The sequence below is a fragment of the Heterodontus francisci genome, chromosome 17, assembly GCF_036365525.1.
Source record: "Heterodontus francisci isolate sHetFra1 chromosome 17, sHetFra1.hap1, whole genome shotgun sequence".
Taxonomy (NCBI): Eukaryota; Metazoa; Chordata; class Chondrichthyes; order Heterodontiformes; family Heterodontidae; genus Heterodontus; species Heterodontus francisci.
The window spans coordinates 95219472-95237781 of NC_090387.1; the positions used below are offsets into that span (position 1 = coordinate 95219472).

At 55.3% G+C, this 18310-nt stretch overlaps 1 protein-coding gene across 1 annotated transcript in view; it reads left to right on the forward strand.

Moving 5' to 3' along the window:
* Window positions 1-18310, forward strand: part of coq9 (coenzyme Q9 homolog (S. cerevisiae)) — a 56632-nt gene that overhangs the window by 14239 nt on the left and 24083 nt on the right. The window contains exons 3-6 of the mRNA XM_068048943.1: window positions 1084-1222; window positions 5287-5429; window positions 6358-6442; window positions 10425-10533. Coding sequence (XP_067905044.1) covers window positions 1084-1222; window positions 5287-5429; window positions 6358-6442; window positions 10425-10533 — 476 coding nt within the window. The remainder of the gene's footprint in view (window positions 1-1083; window positions 1223-5286; window positions 5430-6357; window positions 6443-10424; window positions 10534-18310) is intronic.

The window sequence follows — 18310 nt, forward strand, 5'->3', positions numbered from 1 at the left end:
GTGATTATGTAAGTGTGCGCAGAGATTGGGCGAGAACCCCCCTCACCTCACCTCACCTCCCCAACCCCCCCTCATCCCTCTCTTCACCCCCCCCTTTACCCCCCTCACCCCTCTCCTCACCCCCCTTTACCCCCCTCAACCCTCTCCTCATCTCCCCTTTACCTCCTCACCCTTTATTCCCTCACCCCCCCTTTACCCCCCTCCCCCTTTATCCCCTCACACCCCCCCTCACTCATCACCCCCCCTCACTCATCACCCCCCTCACTCATCACCCCCCTCACTCATCACCCCCCTCACTCATCACCCCCTCACTCATCACCCCCTCACTCACACCCCCCTCACTCACACCCCCCTCACTCACACCCCCCTCACTCACATCCCCCTCCCTCACACCCCCCTCCCTCACTCCCTCCTCACCCCCTCTCACATCCCCCCAACCCCCCCTCCCCCTCCCTCATTCGCCCTCACCCCAACTCCTCACCCCCCCCATCACCTCCCCACCCCACTCCTCATCCCACCCCCCTCTCATCCCCCACCCCCTCTTACCCCCACCCCCTGTCACACCCCCACCCCTCAACACCCCCCACCCCCTCTCCCCTCCCTCTACCCCCTCCCTCCCAGTTCCCCCCCTTACTCCCCTTCTTCCCATTCTTCTTTCCCCCCTTACCCCTTCCCTCCTTTCCCCCTTCCCCCGCCTCTTCCCCACTGCATCTTCCCCCCCGCATCTTCTCCCTTCCTCCTTCTTCCCCCCCGCGTCTTACCCCCTCCCCCTCTCCCCTTCCCCCCTCTTCCCCTCACTCCCTTTCCCCCCTCACCCCCTTTCCCCCCTCACCCCCCCTTCCCACCTTCACCACCTTCCCTCACTCCCCCCTCCCCCACTCCCCCCTCCAACCCCTCACATTGAATTGTGTTATAAAATGATTTATATATGGTGTGGATCTGTTGCAGTGAATCAGAGTGGCACACCCCTGCTCTCGGTGATCTCCAGCTGGGTGATGATGTGACTCCTCTCTGCCCTCGGGTTGATCAGATGTGACAGAGGCACCAGGTGCATTTCTTACTGTTCCATTCACCTTTTTACAGCAGTCATTCAGATCAGAATGGGGAGAAAGCAGAGGGCTTTGAATCTGAGGAACAGTTGAGGCAGCAGCTCCTTTCTGCAGCCCTGGAATTTGTCCCCAAGTTTGGCTGGTCAGTGGAGGCCATTGCTGAAGGAGCCAAGGTAAATGGCCTGTAACACATAAAAAAAATGTTAGATCTACGCAGTCTGCTGAAACCGACTTCCTGTTCATGCACAGTTTTTCCATTCCAAATTCCTAGAATCACATTTCTAGTGGAAACTGCCTGTCTAAAGGTGTCAGTCTGTAATTATACCCTTGCACTACTGGTGATGTTGTAGCACCTCATATCTCCCTTCACACTGTCCCATCAAACACTCCCAGGACAGGTACGGCACAGAGTTTGATACGGAGTGAAGTTCCCTCTACACCAGGGTTATCTAACCTTTTCGCATTTGGGGGCCACATTACAATTTTTGTCTTACATGGGGGATGCGGTGAGACAATTTCAGAAAGATAAAGGCATTAAAAATGTATCTTACTATTAATCAAAACAACAACAAATGTGCAATTTTGTGAAGAAGCCTTAACTGAGGAGATTATTTATTACTTGGCATTGTTTTGTTTGCACATGTAGTCAATGTCTTCCCACACACTTGTAGCGATGCAGAGTATTCCGGATAGATATCCATCTATCAGGAGTGATCTTGATCTCTCTCTGTCTGTCTGTCTCTCTCTCCCTGTGCTCTCCCCTCTCTGTTGTTCCCCCCCTCATGTCATCCTCACTCTCTGTCCCCGGCTTTCTCTCTCTTGTGTATCCCTCTCTCTCTCTCTGTTCGCCCCCTCTCCCTCTGTCCCCCCCTCCCTCTGTCACTCCCTCCCTCTTTTTCCATCTTTTTTTAAAAGCCCGCCGGAAAACCCCGAATCTGTCCGAAGTTGGGAAGGGCGTTCCTCCTTCAGCAGCTGTCAGCTGTGAAACTGACAGCACATTGTTTTTAAAAAGGCTGATCTGCAAGAAAAGGAAATTTCCCATCTCTGGTCATAGAGCCCTGGTGAGGATGAGGAATGGCCCCGGGTACAGTTTATACCTGCAGGCTGGATGGAAACCTTTGACAGGCCGGATGTTGGACAACGCTGCTCTACACTGTCCCCATCAAACACTTCCAAGGCAGATACAGCACAGATTAGATACAGAGTAAAGCTCCCTTTACACTGTCCCCATCAAAGACTCCCAGTACAGCACGGGTTAGATACTCAATGTCTAGACCATCCCTCTTAGGTCAATGTGCCCTTTCCTACCTGCCCAGTGGCCACTGGTGCTGATTGCAGGTAAATTGGAGACTGCCCTGAACCCTGGGTGGATTTGCAGAGGTACCAGAGGATGGTCCGTTAATTAACAACAAAAAATGCTTAAATACTCAACAGGCCAGGCAGCATCTGTGCATCATAGAATGTTTGTAGCACAGAAGGAGGCCATTCGGCCCATCATGTTTGTGCCAGCTCCCTGCAATAGCAACTCAGCTAGTCCTACTCCCTGCCTTTTCTCCGATGCCCCACAATTATTTTCTCTTCAGGTGCTTATCCAATTCCCTTTTGAAAGCCTCAATTGAATCTACTTCCACCACATTCCCAGGCAGTGCATTCCAGATGCTGCGTGAAAAAAAACCTTTTTCCTCATTTGGCCATTGCTTCTTTGCCATCCGTCTTAACTCACTGTACTCTGGTTTTTGACCCTTCCCTCAATGGGAACAGTTTCTCTCTATCTACTCCGTCCAGGCCCCTCATGATTTTGAACACCTCTATCACATGTCCTCTCAACCTTCTCTTTCAGGAAAACAACCCCAGTTCCTCCAATGTTTCCACATAATTGAAGTTCCTCATCGATGGAACCATTCTTGTAAATCTTTTCTGCACCTTCTCTAAAGCTTTCACACCCTCCCTAAAGTTTGGTGCCCAGAGTTGAACACAATGCTCCAGTTGAGGCTGAACTAGTGCGTTATAAATAAAAACAAGAAATGCTGGAACCACTCAGCAGGTCTGGCAGCATCTGTGAAAAGAGAAGCAGAGTTAACGTTTCGTGTCAGTGACCCTTCTTCGGAACCTTACTTTTTTTAACTTCCCCTCTGAACTTTCTGTTTTCAGCCTGGTTCTCACTTGTATTATCAACCTGACATCTGTCATACTCTATCTCTTTCGTCATCCAGGGAGTTCTGGATTTGTTTGTCCTACCTTTCACCCTCGTGGGAATGCCCTTTGAATGTACCCGAACCATCACCTCTTTAAGGCAGCCCATTGTTCTGTTACAGTTTTGGCTGCCAATCTTTCATTTCAATTTACCTGGGACAGGTCCGTTCTCATCCCACTGAAATTGGCCCTCCACCACGAAGTATTTTCACTCTAGATTGCTCTTTGTCCTTTTGCATAGCTAATCTAAATCTTAAGATAGAATGTTCACTGTTCTCTAAATGTTCTCCTACTGACACTTAATCCACTTGACCCACCTCATTCCCCAGAACCAGATCCAGAAATGCCTCCTTCCTCATTGGATTGGAAACATATTGATGTAGAAAATTCTCCTGAACACAGTTCAGAAACTCTTTTCCCCCCTCTGCCCTTTACACTATTACTATCCCAGTCTATATTCAGATAATTTAAGACCCCATTATAACTACCTTATAGTTTTTGAACCTCTACAATTTCCTTGCAAATTTGCTCCTCTATATCTTTCCCGTTATTTGGTGGCCTATAGAAGGTTAGTAGGTTAATCTGACAGTCGGTTAATGGTAGCTCAAATGTTTAATCAATTAGATTCTGTCCTTGACCCCTATGGGACATCTGCTCTCTCCTGCACTATAATACTCTCCTTAATAAATACTGCCATCCCTCCTCCTTTCTTTCTTTCACGATCTTTCTTTGTACCCAGGAATATTTAATCCCCAGTCCTGCCCTTTTTGAGCCAGGTCTCCGTTATTGCCATGACATCATATTCCCACATGGTTATTTGAACCTGCAGCTCACTAACCTTATTTATCACACTCGTTGAATTTATGCACGTGCACTGTAAACCTGTATTTGGCCTTATTGCATTTCCTCTCGTACAGTGTACAGTCTTAGTCTCCTTACTTAAGGAGGGATATACTTGCATTGGAAGCAGTTTGTGGAAGGTTTATTAGGCTGATTCCTTGGATGAGGGGTTTGTCTTATGAGGAAAAGTTGAGCAGTTTGGGCCTGTACTCATTGGAATTTAGAAAATTGAGACGTGATCTTATTGAAACATATAAGATTCTGAGTGGGCTTGACAGAGTAGATGCAGAGAGGATGTTTCCCTTCGTGGGAGAATCTGGAACTAGGGGGCATCATTTCAAATTAAAAGGTCTCCCATTTAAGACAGATGAGGAGGAATTTCTTCTCTCAGAGGGTCGTTAGTGTTTGGAATTTTCTACCCCAGTGAGCAGTGGAGGCTGGGTTACTGAATATATTCAAGGCTGAGTCAAACAGATTTTTGATTGATAAGGGAGTCAAGGATTATGGGGGGGACAAACAGAAAAGTGGAGATAAGGCTACAATCAGATTAGCCTACAATCAGATTAGCCGTGATCTTCTTGAATGGTGGAGCAGGCTCGAGGGGCCGAATGGCACCTGTTTCTTATGTTCTTGTTCTTCCTCTCTGAAAGAAAGAGAAACAGAGCTAATGTTTCAGGTCGATGACCTATCCTCAGAACTGGAAAAGGTTAGAGATGAAAGGTCACCGTCCTGAAATATTAACTCTGTTTCTCTCTTCACAGATGCGCCCTGGATATTTCCAGTATGTTCAGGTTTGATTTCAGATTTACAGGATCTGCACTATGTTTCTTTTGATTGGTCGTTAATTGCTGGTTTGATACAGCATCTCTTTCCAGAACCTTAACTTCATTTACGTCAGTATACCTACCCAATCCTTTCTCAATCCAGAAACCAGGTGCGGGTGGGAGAGGCACAGGGCAGCTTTGTGCTGCTCCCTGTCACAGGTATAGGACACTTATCCTGTGGATAACCCATAGCCAGTAATCAGTGCCCTGCTGACATGCACCCACACCCGACACACACCCCCACCCCCCGCCAACCGACCCGACCTTGCTGGCCTGCACGCTCTCCCTCTCTCCCTGCATGGGTTTGGGGGGGAGAAGATGGTTGGGTGCTAAGCTTAGTGTAATGATCAATGTGCTGTCTACCTGTTATCCTGCCTCAGGTGCTGGAGCTGTCGCCTGCGGTTACTGGGATGTTCAGTCATGGTCCAGGGGATTTAGTTCTACACTTTGTGTCCCAGTGCAACAAGCGGCTCACTGAAAAACTGACCGAGCAACACAAACAGGTCCAGCTGGGACAGGAGGAGTAAGTACTGCACAGTAGATGCATGCCCTTGGACAACACGCGTTTCTGATATACTGATGTAATGCTTTTGCTGCTGGACTAATAATCCAGAGACTAAGAGTTCACATCCCACCAGGTCAGTGAAAGAATTTGGATTCAGTTTAAAGAATCAGGAAATAAAAAGTTAGGATCAGTAAAAGTGACCCTAAAGCTGTCAGATTGACATAAAAAGCCAGCTGGTTGACTGATGTCTTTCATAGATTGTAACCTGCCATCCTTTCCTTGTCGGGCCTAGATGTGACTCCAGTCTCACGCCTATATAGCTGACTCTGAACTACCCTATGAAGCATTTAGCAAGAGCCTCAGTATCAAACATTGATCAATGGTTGAAGGAGGAGGCTCACCACCAGCACCATCTCAGGGTTACTAAGGATGGGCAATAAATGCCAGGCTGGTAGTGATGCCCACACCCTGAGGGTGATCATTGAACAGTAATAGCTACAGAGCAGAAATACTGAGCTGCATTCCCTGGAGAAGGCAGTGTCACTGTCTGCAGTGCCACGTACGTGACTGCAACACTACAGTCTATCCGAAATCAGCTAGGGGGATGGGGAGAGTACTACTGCTATGATTGGCCTCAACATCATGGGACCAGGTTAGGCGGGGGCAGGGAGGATGGGTTTAAATCAGCCAGGGCTCCTGTTGCTGCTCACTGCCTCCTCCTTGATGCTGCGTGGCAGGTGAGAGACAGTACCAGGCTCAGTTGTGATGCCTCCCCTAGGTGGAATGCCCTGCTGACACTCACCATTCAGGCTCACTCAATGAGTTTAACACTTGAGGAGGTCCTGTCTCCCAGCAGGAACCTTCAGAAAAGGACAGGTGAAGTATGGAAACCATTTCTCTTCATCCTTTATCGCCAGGCTCTTAAGTTTTTCCTTTGTATCCACAGAGTCAAGAAGACGGATAGGTTTGTCAAGGATGCAGTGGAGGCAAGGCTACGGATGGTGATCCCATATATTGACAGCTGGCCACAGGTAAAGACACACCAGTCACACCTCACCTGGCCTTGTATATCCTACAGTAAACACACACAGGGATCAGTGGGTTCCTGGGATTGATACACTAATGAACATACACTCTGGAGAGCACTCGTACTTCTCGAATGTTGTGACAATCAGTAAATGGATTGAACTCGCTATCATAATCTAAGAATGGGATTGGACTTTATGCCACTCAAATAGATCACCTGAATTTTTTCTGAAAAGGTTCAGGTTAATTATCCTGGAGCACTACCCCTCCAGAGGTAACAATGAGAAGTGCCGGAGAGCATGCCAGGCACAGCACCAGGCATACCTAAAAATGAAATGCCAATCTGGTGAAGCCACAACACAGGACTACATGCATGCTAAACAGCAGAAGCAGTATACAGGGATAAGCAATCTCACAACCAATGGATCAGATCTAAGTTCTGCAGTTCGGCCTTAACCTGTCATGAATAGTGGTGAGCAATTAAACAACTAACTGCAGGAGGAGACTCCACAAACAAATCCATCCTGAACGATGGCGGAGCCCAGCACATCAGTGCAAAAGACAAGGCTGAAGCATTTTAAATCATTTTCAGCCAGAAGTGCCGAGTGGATGATCCATCTCTGCCTCCTCCTGAGGTCCCCACCCCACCTGCCACAGAAAAGGGTCTTCAGACAATTCAATTCACTCTACGTGATATCAAGAAATGGCTGAAGGCACTGGATACAATAAAGGCTAAGGGCCCTGACAACATTCTGGCAATAGTACTGAAGACTTGTGCTCCAGAACTCGCCGCGCCCCTAGCCAAGCCGTTCCAGTACAGCTGCAACACTGGCATCTACCCGGCAATGTGGAAAATTGCCCAGGTATGTCCTGTACACAAAAAGCAGGACAAGTCCAACCCAGCCAATTACTGCCCCATCAATCTATTCTTGATCATCAGCAAAGTGATGGAAAGGGTCGTCGACAGTGCTGTCAAGTAGCACTTACTCAACAATAACCTACTCACTGATGCCAGGACCACTCAGCTCCTGACCTCATTGCAGTCTTCGTCCAAGCATGGACAAAAGAGCTGAATTCCAGAGGTGAGGTGAGAGTGACTGCCCTTGACATCAAGGCAGCATTTGACCGAGTGTGGCATCAAGCAGCCCGAGCAAAATTGAAGTTAATGGGAATCAGAGAGAAAACTCTCCACTGGATGGAGTTATACCCAGCGCAAAGGAAGATGGTTGTGGTTGTTGGAGGTCAATCATCTCACTCCCGGGACATTACTGCAGGAGTTCCTCAGGGTAGTGTCCTAGGCCCAACCATCTTCAGCTGCTTCATCAATGACCTTTCTTCCATCATAAGGTCAGAAGTGGGGATGTTCATTGATGATTGCACAATGTTCAGTTCCATCCGTGACTCCTCAGATACTGAAGCAGTCCATGTCCAAATGCAGCAAGACCTGGCCAACATCCAGATTGGGCTGATAAGTGGCAATGAACATTCGTGCCACACAACTGCCAGGCAATGACCATCTCCAACAAGAGAGAATCTAACCATCTCCCCTTGACATTCAATGGCATTACCATCGCTGAATCCCCCACTATCAACATCCTCGGGGTTCCCATTGACCAGAAACTGAACTGGAGTAGCCACAGAAATAGTGTGGCTGCAAGAGGGGGTCAGAGGCTGGGAATTCTGCAGAAATTAGGGCGGCGCAGTGGTTAGCACCGCAGCCTCACAGCTCCAGGGGACCCGGGTTCGATTCTGGGTACTGCCTGTGTGGAGTTTGCAAGTTCTCTCTGTGTCTGCGTGGGTTTTCTCCGGGTGCTCCGGTTTCCTCCCACAAGCCAAAAGACTTGTTGGTAGGTAAATTGGCCATTATAAATTGCCCCTAGTTTAGGTAGGTGGTAGGGAAATATAGGGACAGGTGGGGATGTGGTAGGAATATGGGATTAGTATAGGATTAGTATAAAGGGCCTGTTTCAGTGCTGTATCTCTAAAAAAAGAAATTGGGCGGCACAGTGGTGTAGTGGTTAGCACCGCAGCCTCACAGCTCCAGCGACTCGGGTTCAGTTCTGGGTACTGCCTGTGTGGAGTTTGCAAGTTCTCCCTGTGACCACGTGGGTTTCTGTCGGGTGCTCCGGTTTCCTCCCAGAGCCAAAGACTTGCAAGTTGATAGGTAGGTAGGAGAAAGGTGAGGATGTGGTAGGGAATCTGGGATTAATGTAGGATTAGTATAAATGGGTGGTTGTTGGTCGGCACAGACTCGGTGGGCTGAAGGGCCTGTTTCAGTGCTGTATCTCTCTATGACTCTAAGTGACTCACCTTCTGACTCCACAAAGCCTGTCCCCATCTACAAGGCACAAGTCAGAAGTGTGATGGAATACTCTCCACTTGCCTGGATGGGTGCAGCTCCAACAACATTCTAGAAGCTCGACACCATCCAGGACAAAGCAGCCCGCTTGATCGGCATCCCATCAACAAACATTCACACCCCCACCACCAGCGCACAGTGGCAGCAGTGTGTACTATCTACAAGATGCACTGCAGCAACTCACCAGGACTCCTTCGACAACACCTTCCAAACCCACAAAATCTAACACCAAGAAGGACAAGGGCAGCAGATGCATGGGAACATCACCACCTGCAAGTTCCCCTCCAAGTCACACACCATCCTGACTTGGAACTATATCGCCGTTCCTTCACTGTCACTGGATCAAAATCCCTTCCTAACAGCACTGTGCCTGTACCTAAAGCACATGGACTGCAGCGGTTCAAGAAGGCAGCTCACCACCATCTTCTCAAGGGTAATTAGGGAAGGGCCATAAATGCTGTCCTAGTCAGCAACGCCCACATCCCTTGAATGAAATTTAAAAACATGCAGTGTCCTCGGCCAGAGCCCCCAGACCCCCATCGCCCTCGGTGCCGCCCCTGTCCCCCCAACCTTGTCCCCAGACCCCACCCTCGCCCCGGCCCCAGCTTTGGACCCCCCCCTCCCCCCCACCCCAAATCTCAACCTTGACATCGGCTGCAGATCCCCAATCAACCTCGGCTGCAGCCCCCAGACCCGCATTGAGCTCGGTCCCTACCCTTGCCTGTGATGATGCACTCCATGTCCCACTGGGAAGGGGTGTTTGGAGCTTATGGACCTGCAGGTTTGTGTCAGTGGGTGAGTGTGCAGTCTGCACACCATGATGTGTTAGTATCTGAAGCTGGGGATATCTGCCTGTCATATTAAACTCGAGACTCCACATTGACCACATCTGAAGCTCATCGTGACTATATAAACCTGCCCTCCCCCTTCCTCCCCCTTCCTCCCCTCATTCTATGGCATGTCCAGGGGTACTAACCAGGTAACCAGAACACTCTCACATGCTGGGATTCACAGTCTGAGAGATGGGATGATATCCCCAACAGGCACTTACTATCCTTCCTCCTGTATTCCCAATCCCACTGCTTTGTTCTCTGGACCTCCCAAGGCATTTACAACCAATGGAGTATTTATGAATTGTAGTCACTGTTGTAATGTAGGAAACATTGTAGAATTAATTAGATAACCTCTTTCAGTGATGTTGGTTGAGAAATAAATACTGGCCAGGACACTGGGAGAATCTCCCTACCCTTATTCAAATGGTGTCATGGGATCTTTTACACCCGTGTGAGAGAGTAGGCGGGGCCTCGTTTTAATGTCGCCTCTGAGAGATAGCTCCTCTGACAGTGCAGCACTCCTTCAGTGTTTCCCTGGAGTGTCAGCTGAGATTATATGTTCAAATGTTTGGATGGCACTTGAATCCACACCCTTTTGATGATGTGGCGAGTGCCCTGCCCACTAAGCCATGGCAGGCGCACTGATTCTACTGGCACTATTGTGTGTCACACAGTGAGTGGCAATCAGTAACTGCTGACTGACCTGACCTGACCACAATGTCATTTTAATTGTAATATTCCATGTACAACTGTTACAGAAAATGCACTAAAGCCAATTGCCCTAATTTCTGACAGGCAATGAGCATTTTACTTCTGCCACAAAACATTGCGGAAAGTTTGAGGAGCCTGACAAGTATGGTGGATGAGATCTGGTACTATGCAGGGGACAAGTCCACAGACGTGAGTAATGCAAGTGTCTCAGTGTTAGAACAACAGGGCTGGTCTGGGAGTCTTGGTGGGGGAGGGGGGATGGGGAGGGAGGTGCGTCTGGGGGTTGAGTGATCAGTTTGGGGTGGGAGGGGGTGATCAGTCTGAGGGAGGGGTGATCAGTCTGAGGGAGTGGGTGAGGCTGGAAGAGGGGGTGATCAGTCTGAGGGAGTGGGTGAGGCTGGAAGAGGGGGTGATCAGTCTGAGGGAGGGGGTGATCAGTCTGAGGGAGGGGGTGATCAGTCTGAGGGAGAGGGTGATCAGTCTGGGAGAGGGGGTGATCAGTCTGAGGGAGAGGGTGATCAGTCTGGGAGAGGGGGTGATCAGTCTGAGGGAGGGGGTGATCAGTCTGGGAGAGGGGGTGATCAGTCTGAGGGAGGGGTGATCAGTCTGAGGTAGAGGGTGATCAGTCTGGGAGAGGGGGTGATCAGTCTGAGGGAGGGGTGATCAGTCTGAGGGAGGAGGTGAGTTTGGAAGAGGGGGTGATCAGTCTGAGGGAGGGGGTGATCAGTCTGAGGGAGGAGGTGAGTCTGGAAGAGGGGGTGCAGTCTGAGGGAGGGGGTGATCAATCTGAGGGAGGAGGTGAGTCTGGAAGAGGGGGTGATCAGTCTGAGGGAGGGGGTGATCAGTCTGAGGGAGCAGGTGAGGCTGGAAGAGGGGGTGATCAGTCTGAGGGAGGGGGTGATCAGTCTGAGGGAGGGGTGATCAGTCTGAGGGAGTGGGTGAGGCTGGAAGAGGGGGTGATCAGTCTGAGGGAGTGGGTGAGGCTGGAAGAGGGGGTGATCAGTCTGAGGGAGGGGGTGATCAGTCTGAGGGAGGGGGTGAGGCTGGAAGAGGGGGTGATCAGTCTGAAGGAGGGGGTGTTCAGTCTGAGGGAGGGGGTGAGGATGGGAGAGGGGGTGATCAGTCTGAGGGAGAGGGTGATCAGTCTGGGAGAGGGGGTGATCAGTCTGAGGAGAGGGTGATCAGTCTGGGAGAGGGGGTGATCAGTCTGAGGGAGGGGGTGATCAGTCTGGGAGAGGGGGGTGATCAGTCTGAGGGAGGGGTGATCAGTCTGAGGTAGAGGGTGATCAGTCTGGGAGAGGGGGTGATCAGTCTGAGGGAGGGGTGATCAGTCTGAGGGAGGAGGTGAGTTTGGAAGAGGGGGTGATCAGTCTGAGGGAGGAGGTGAGTCTGGAAGAGGGGGTGATCAGTCTGAGGGAGGGGGTGATCAATCTGAGGGAGGAGGTGAGTCTGGAAGAGGGGGTGATCAGTCTGAGGGAGGGGGTGATCAGTCTGAGGGAGCAGGTGAGGCTGGAAGAGGGGGTGATCAGTCTGAGGGAGGGGGTGATCAGTCTGAGGGAGAGGGTGATCAGTCTGTGGGAGGGGGTGATCAGTCTGGGAGAGGGGGTGATCAGTCTGAAGGAGGGGGTGATCAGTCTGAGGGAGAGGGCGATCAGTCTGTGGGAGGGGGGGTGATCAGTCTGAAGGAGGGGGTGATCAGTCTGAGGGAGAGGGTGATCAGTCTGTGGGAGGGGGGTGATCAGTCTGGAGAGAGGGTGATCAGTCTGAGGGAGGGGGGTGATCAGTCTGAAGGAGGGGTGATCAGTCTGAGGGAGAGGGCGATCAGTCTGTGGGAGGGGGCGATCAGTCTGGGAGAGAGGGTGATCAGTCTGAGGGAGGGGGTGATCAGTCTGAGGGAGGGGGGTGATCAGTCTGAAGGAGGGGGTGATCAGTCTGAGGGAGAGGGTGATCAGTCTGGAGGGGGGTGATCAGTCTGAAGGAGGGGGTGATCAGTCTGAGGGAGAGGGTGATCAGTCTGAGGGAGGGGGGTGATCAGTCTGAAGGAGGGGGTGATCAGTCTGAGGGAGAGGGTGATCAGTCTGTGGAGGGGGTGATCAGTCTGGGAGAGAGGGTGATCAGTCTGAGGGAGGGGGTGATCAGTCTGGGGGAGGGGGTGATCAGTCTGAGGGAGGCGGTGATCAGTCTGGGAGAGGGGGTGATCAGTCTGCGGGAGAGGGTGATCTTTCTGAGGGAGAGGGGGTGATCAGTCTGGGGGAGGGGGTGATCAGTCTGGAGGAGAGGGTGATCAGTCTGGGGGAGGGGGTGATCAGTCTGAGAGAGGGAGTGATCAGTCTGAGGGAGAGGGGGTGATCAGTCTGGGGGAGGGGGTGATCAGTCTGGAGGAGAGGGTGATCAGTCTGGGGGAGGGGGTGATCAGTCTGAGAGAGGGAGTGATCAGTCTGTGGGAGGGGGTGTTCAGTCTGGGGAGAGGGTGATCAGTCTGGGGGAGAGGGGGTGATCAGTCTGGGGGAGAGGGGTGATCAGTCTGGGGGAGAGGGGGTGATCAGTCTGAGGAGAGGGTGATCAGTCTGAGGGAGAGGGGGTGATCAGTCTGGGGGAGAGGGTGATCAGTCTGAGGGAGGGGGTGTTCAGTCTGCGGGAGAGGGTGATCAGTCTGAGGGAGGGGGTGATCAGTCTGGAGGAGAGGGTGATCAGTCTGAGGGAGAGGGTGATCAGTCTGGGGGAGGGGGTGATCAGTCTTTGGGAGAGGGGGTGATCAGTCTGGGGGAGAGGGGGTGATCAGTCTGGGGGAGGGGGTGATCAGCCTGGGGGAGAGGGGGTGATCAGTCTGTGGGAGGGGGTGATCAGTCTGCGGGAGGGGGTGATCAGTCTGGGGGAGAGGGGGTGATCAGCCTGGGGGAGAGGGGGGTGATCACTCTGGGGGAGGGGCGAGTGGGTCAGTCAGGGAAGATGAGAGTCTGTGCAGACTCTGTGGTGGAGAGTCTGTGCTGTGTTGATGCCTGTGACTGTGATCTCTCAGCGAGGGAAGGGGAAGCTCTCGGGAATGTAGTACTGTTTGATCGTGTGAAGATTCACCTTGCCCTGTAAACGAGATAGCGAGAGCTTGTTGCCTGTTGTAGTTCAATTACCAGAAACATTTTGGGGTCAGAGAACAACAACCAAACACTGAGCCTTGTCCTCTGTCATATATTTGTCTTTAAAGCTCTCTCAGGTATTTGCAGAGCCAGGCCCCCTCCAAACCTGCCCCGCCCCCTCCAAACCTGCCCCGCCCCCTCCAAACTTGCCCCGTCCCCTCCAAACCTGCCCCGTCCCCTCCAAACCTGCCCCGCCCCCTCACATCCCTGCCCCCACCCCTCGCAAACATCCCACACTCCCGCCCCCTCCCATCCCTGCTCCACCCCTTGCAAACCTGCCCCATTCCCACAGCATCCCCACCCCCCCTCGCACAGCTTCCCCTCCCCCTTGCACAGCTTCTTGTCCCCCCTCGCACAGCTTCCCCTCTTCCCTTGCACAGCTTCCCCTCTGCCCTCGCACAGCTTCCCCTCTGCCCTCGCACAGCTTCCTAACCCCCCTCGCACAGCTTCCTAACCCCCCTCCCCCTCGCACAGCACCCCTCGCACAGCTTCCCCTCTTCCCTTGCACAGCTTCCCCTCTGCCCTCGCACAGCTTCCTAACCCCCCTCGCACAGCTTCCTAACCCCCCTCCCCCTCGCACAGCACCCCCTCGCACAGCTTCCCCTCTTTCCTTGCACAGCTTCCCTCTGCCCTCGCACAGCTTCCTAACCCCCCTCGCACAGCTTCCTAACCCCCCTCTCCCTCGCACAGCACCCCCTCGCACAGCTTCCCCTCTCCCCTCGCACAGCTTCCCCTCTCCCCTCGCAAAGCTTCCTAACCCCGCTCCCCCTCCCCCTCGCACAGCACCCCCTCGCACAGCTTCCCCTCTTCCTCGCACAGCTTCCCCTCTCCCCTCGCACAGCTTCCTAACCCCCTCGCACAGCTTCTAACCCCGCTCCCCTCCCCCTCGCACAGCTTCCCTCTTCCCTTGCACAGCTTCCACTCTCCCCTTGCACAGCTTCCTAACCCCCCTCGCACAGCTTCCTAACCCCGCTCCCCCTCCCCCTCGCACAGCTTCCCCTCTTCCCTTGCACAGCTTCCACTCTCCCTCGCACAGCTTCCTAACCCCCCCCGCACAGCTTCCTAACCCCGCTCCCTCTCCCCCTCACACAGCACCCCCTCGCACAGCTTCCCCTCTTCCCTTGCACAGCTTCCCCTCTGCCCTCGCACAGCTTCCTAACCCCCCTCGCACAGCTTCCTAACCCCCCTCCCCCTCGCACAGCACCCCCTCGCACAGCTTCCCCTCTTCCCTTGCACAGCTTCCCCCTGCCCTCACACAGCTTCCGAACCCCCCTCGCACAGCTTCCTAACCCCGCTCCCCCTCCCCTCGCACAGCACCCCCTCGCACAGCTTCCCCTCTCCCCTCGCACAGCTTCCCCTCTCCCTCGCAAAGCTTCCTAACCCCGCTCCCCCTCCCCTCGCACAGCACCCCCTCGCACAGCTTCCCCTCTTCCCTCGCACAGCTTCCCCTCTTCCCTCGCACAGCTTCCCCTCTCCCCTCGCACAGCTCCTAACCCCCCTCGCACAGCTTCCTAACCCCGCTCCCCCTCCCCCTCGCACAGCTCCCCTCGCACAGCTTCCCCTCTTCCCTTGCACAGCTTCCACTCTCCCCTTGCACAGCTTCCTAACCCCCCTCACACAGCTTCCTAACCCCGCTCCCCCTCCCCTCGCACAGCACCCCCTCGCACAGCTTCCCCTCTTCCCTTGCACAGCTTCCCTTCTACCCTCGCACAGCTTCCTAACGCCCCTCGTACAGCTTCCTAACCCCCCTCCCCCTCGCACAGCACCCCCTCGCACAGCTTCCCCTCTTCCCTTGCACAGCTTCCCCACCCCCCTCCCCCTCGCACAGCTTCCCCTCTTCCCTTGCACAGCTTCCCCACCCCCCTCGCACAGCTTCCTAACCACCCCTCCCCCTCGCACAGCTTCCCCCTCCCCTCGCACAGCTTCCCCCTCCCCTCGCACAGCTTCCCCTCCCCTCGCACAGCTTCCCCACCCCTCGCACAGCTTCCCCACCCCTCGCACAGATTCCCCACACCCCTCGCACAGCTTCCTCTCCCCCTCGCACAGCTTCCCCATCCCCTCGCACAGCTTCCCCTCCCCCTCGCACAGCTTCCCCTCCCCCCTCGCACAGCTTCCCCTCCCCCTCGCACTGCTTCCCCTCCCCCCTCGCACAGCTTCCCCACCCCTCGTACAGCTTGCCCTCCCCCTCCCACAGCTTCCCCTCCCACAGCTTCCCCTCCCCCCTCGCACTGCTTCCCCACCCCCTCATAAGCTTCCCCATCCCTCGCACAGATTCCCCACACCCTCGCACAGCTTCCTCTCCCCCTCGCACAGCTTCCCCTCCCCCCTCGCACAGCTTCCCCATCCCCTCGCACAGCTTCCCCATCCCCTCGCACAACTTCCCCTCCCCCTCGTACAGCTTCCCATACCCCCTCGCACAGCTTCCCCTCCCCATCGTACAGCTTCCCCATCCCCTCGCACAACTTCCCCTCCCCCTCGCACAACTTCCCCTCCCCCTCGCACAGCTTCCCCTCCCCCTCCCACAGCTTCCCCTCCCCCTCGCACAGCTTCCCCAACCCCTCCCACAGCTTCCCCTCTCCCTCGTACAGTTTCCCCATCCCCTCGCACAACTTCCCCTCCCCCTCACACAACTTCCCCTCCCCCTCGCACAACTTCCCCTCCCCTCGCACAACTTCCCCTCCCCCTCGCATTACTTCCCCTCCCCCTCGCGTTACTTCCCCTCCCCCTCGTACAGCTTCCCCTCCCCCTCCCACAGCTTCCCCTCCCCCCCCCCACAGCTTCCCCACCCCCTCGTACAGCTTCCCCACCCCTCGCACAGATTCCCCACACCCCTCGTAAAGCTTCCTCTCCCCTCGCACTGCTTCCCATCCCCTCGCACAGCTTCCCCTCCCCCTCCCCCCTCCCCCTCGCACAGCTTCCCCTCCCCCCTCGCACAGCTTCCCCACCGCCTCGCACAGCTTCCCCACCCCTCGTACAGCTTGCCCTCCCCCTCCCACAGCTTCCCCTCCCCCTCCCCCTCCCACAGCTTCCCCTCCCACAGCTTCCCCTCCCCCTCGCACTGCTTCTCCACCCCCTCGTACAGCTTCCCCACCCCTCGCACAGATTCCCCACACCCCTCGCACAGCTTCCTCTCCCCCTCGCACAGCTTCCCCTCCCCCCTCGCACAGCTTCCCCTCCCCCTCGCACAGCTTCCCCTCCCCCTCGCACAGCTTGCCCTCCCCCTCCCACAGCTTCCCCTCCCACAGCTTCCCCTCACACAGCTTCACCTCCCCTCGCACAGCTTCCCCTCTTCCCTTGCACAGCTTCCCCACCCCCCTCCCCCTCGCACAGCTTCCCCTCTTCCCTCGCACAGCTTCCCCTCTTCCCTTGCACAGCTTCCCCACCCCCCTCGCACAGCTTCCTAACCCCCCTCCCCCTCGCACAGCTTCCCCCTCCCCTCGCACAGCTTCCCCCTCCCTCGCCAAGCTTCCCCACCCCTCGCACAGCTTCCCCACCCCTCGCACAGATTCCCCACACCCCTCGCACAGCTTCCTCTCCCCCTCGCACAGCTTCCCCATCCCCTCGCACAGCTTCCCCTCCCCCTCGCACAGCTTCCCCTCCCCCTCGCACAGCTTCCCCTCCCCCTCGCACAGCTTCCCCTCCCCCTCGCACAGCTTCCCCTCCCCCCTCGCACTGCTTCCCCTCCCCCCTCGCACAGCTTCCCCACCCCTCGTACAGCTTGCCCTCCCCCCTCCCACAGCTTCCCCTCCCACAGCTTCCCCTCCCCCTCGCACTGCTTCCCCACCCCCTCATAAGCTTCCCCATCCCTCGCACAGATTCCCCACACCCTCGCACAGCTTCCTCTCCCCCTCGCACAGCTTCCCCTCCCCCCTCGCACAGCTTCCCATCCCTCGCACAGCTTCCCCATCCCCTCGCACAGCTTCCCCATCCCCTCGCACAACTTCCCCTCCCCCTCGTACAGCTTCCCATCCCCCTCGCACAGCTTCCCCTCCCCATCGTACAGCTTCCCCATCCCCTCGCACAACTTCCCCTCCCCCTCGCACAACTTCCCCTCCCCCTCGCACAGCTTCCCCTCCCCCTCCCACAGCTTCCCCTCCCCCTCGCACAGCTTCCCCAACCCCTCCCACAGCTTCCCCTCTCCCTCGTACAGTTTCCCCATCCCCTCGCACAACTTCCCCTCCCCCTCGCACAACTTCCCCTCCCCCTCGCACAACTTCCCCTCCCCCTCGCATTACTTCCCCTCCCCCTCGCGTTACTTCCCCTCCCCCTCGTACAGCTTCCCCTCCCCCTCCCACAGCTTCCCCTCCCCCCCCCCCCACAGCTTCCCCACCCCCTCGTACAGCTTCCCCACCCCTCGCACAGATTCCCCACACCCCTCGTAAAGCTTCCTCTCCCCCTCGCACTGCTTCCCCATCCCCTCGCACAGCTTCCCCTCCCCTCCCCCTCCCCCGCACAGCTTCCCCCTCCCCTCGCACAGCTTCCCCACCCCTCGCACAGCTTCCCCACCCCTCGCACAGATTCCCCACACCCCTCGCACAGCTTCCTCTCCCCCTCGCACAGCTTCCCCATCCCTCGCACAGCTTCCCCTCCCCCTCGCACAGCTTCCCCTCCCCCCTCGCACAGCTTCCCCTCCCCCCTCGCACTGCTTCCCCCCTCCCCCCTCGCACAGCTTCCCCACCCCTCGTACAGCTTGCCCTCCCCTCCCACAGCTTCCCCTCCCACAGCTTCCCCTCCCCCTCGCACTGCTTCCCCACCCCCTCATAAGCTTCCCCATCCCTCGCACAGATTCCCCACACCCTCGCACAGCTTCCTCTCCCCCTCGCACAGCTTCCCCTA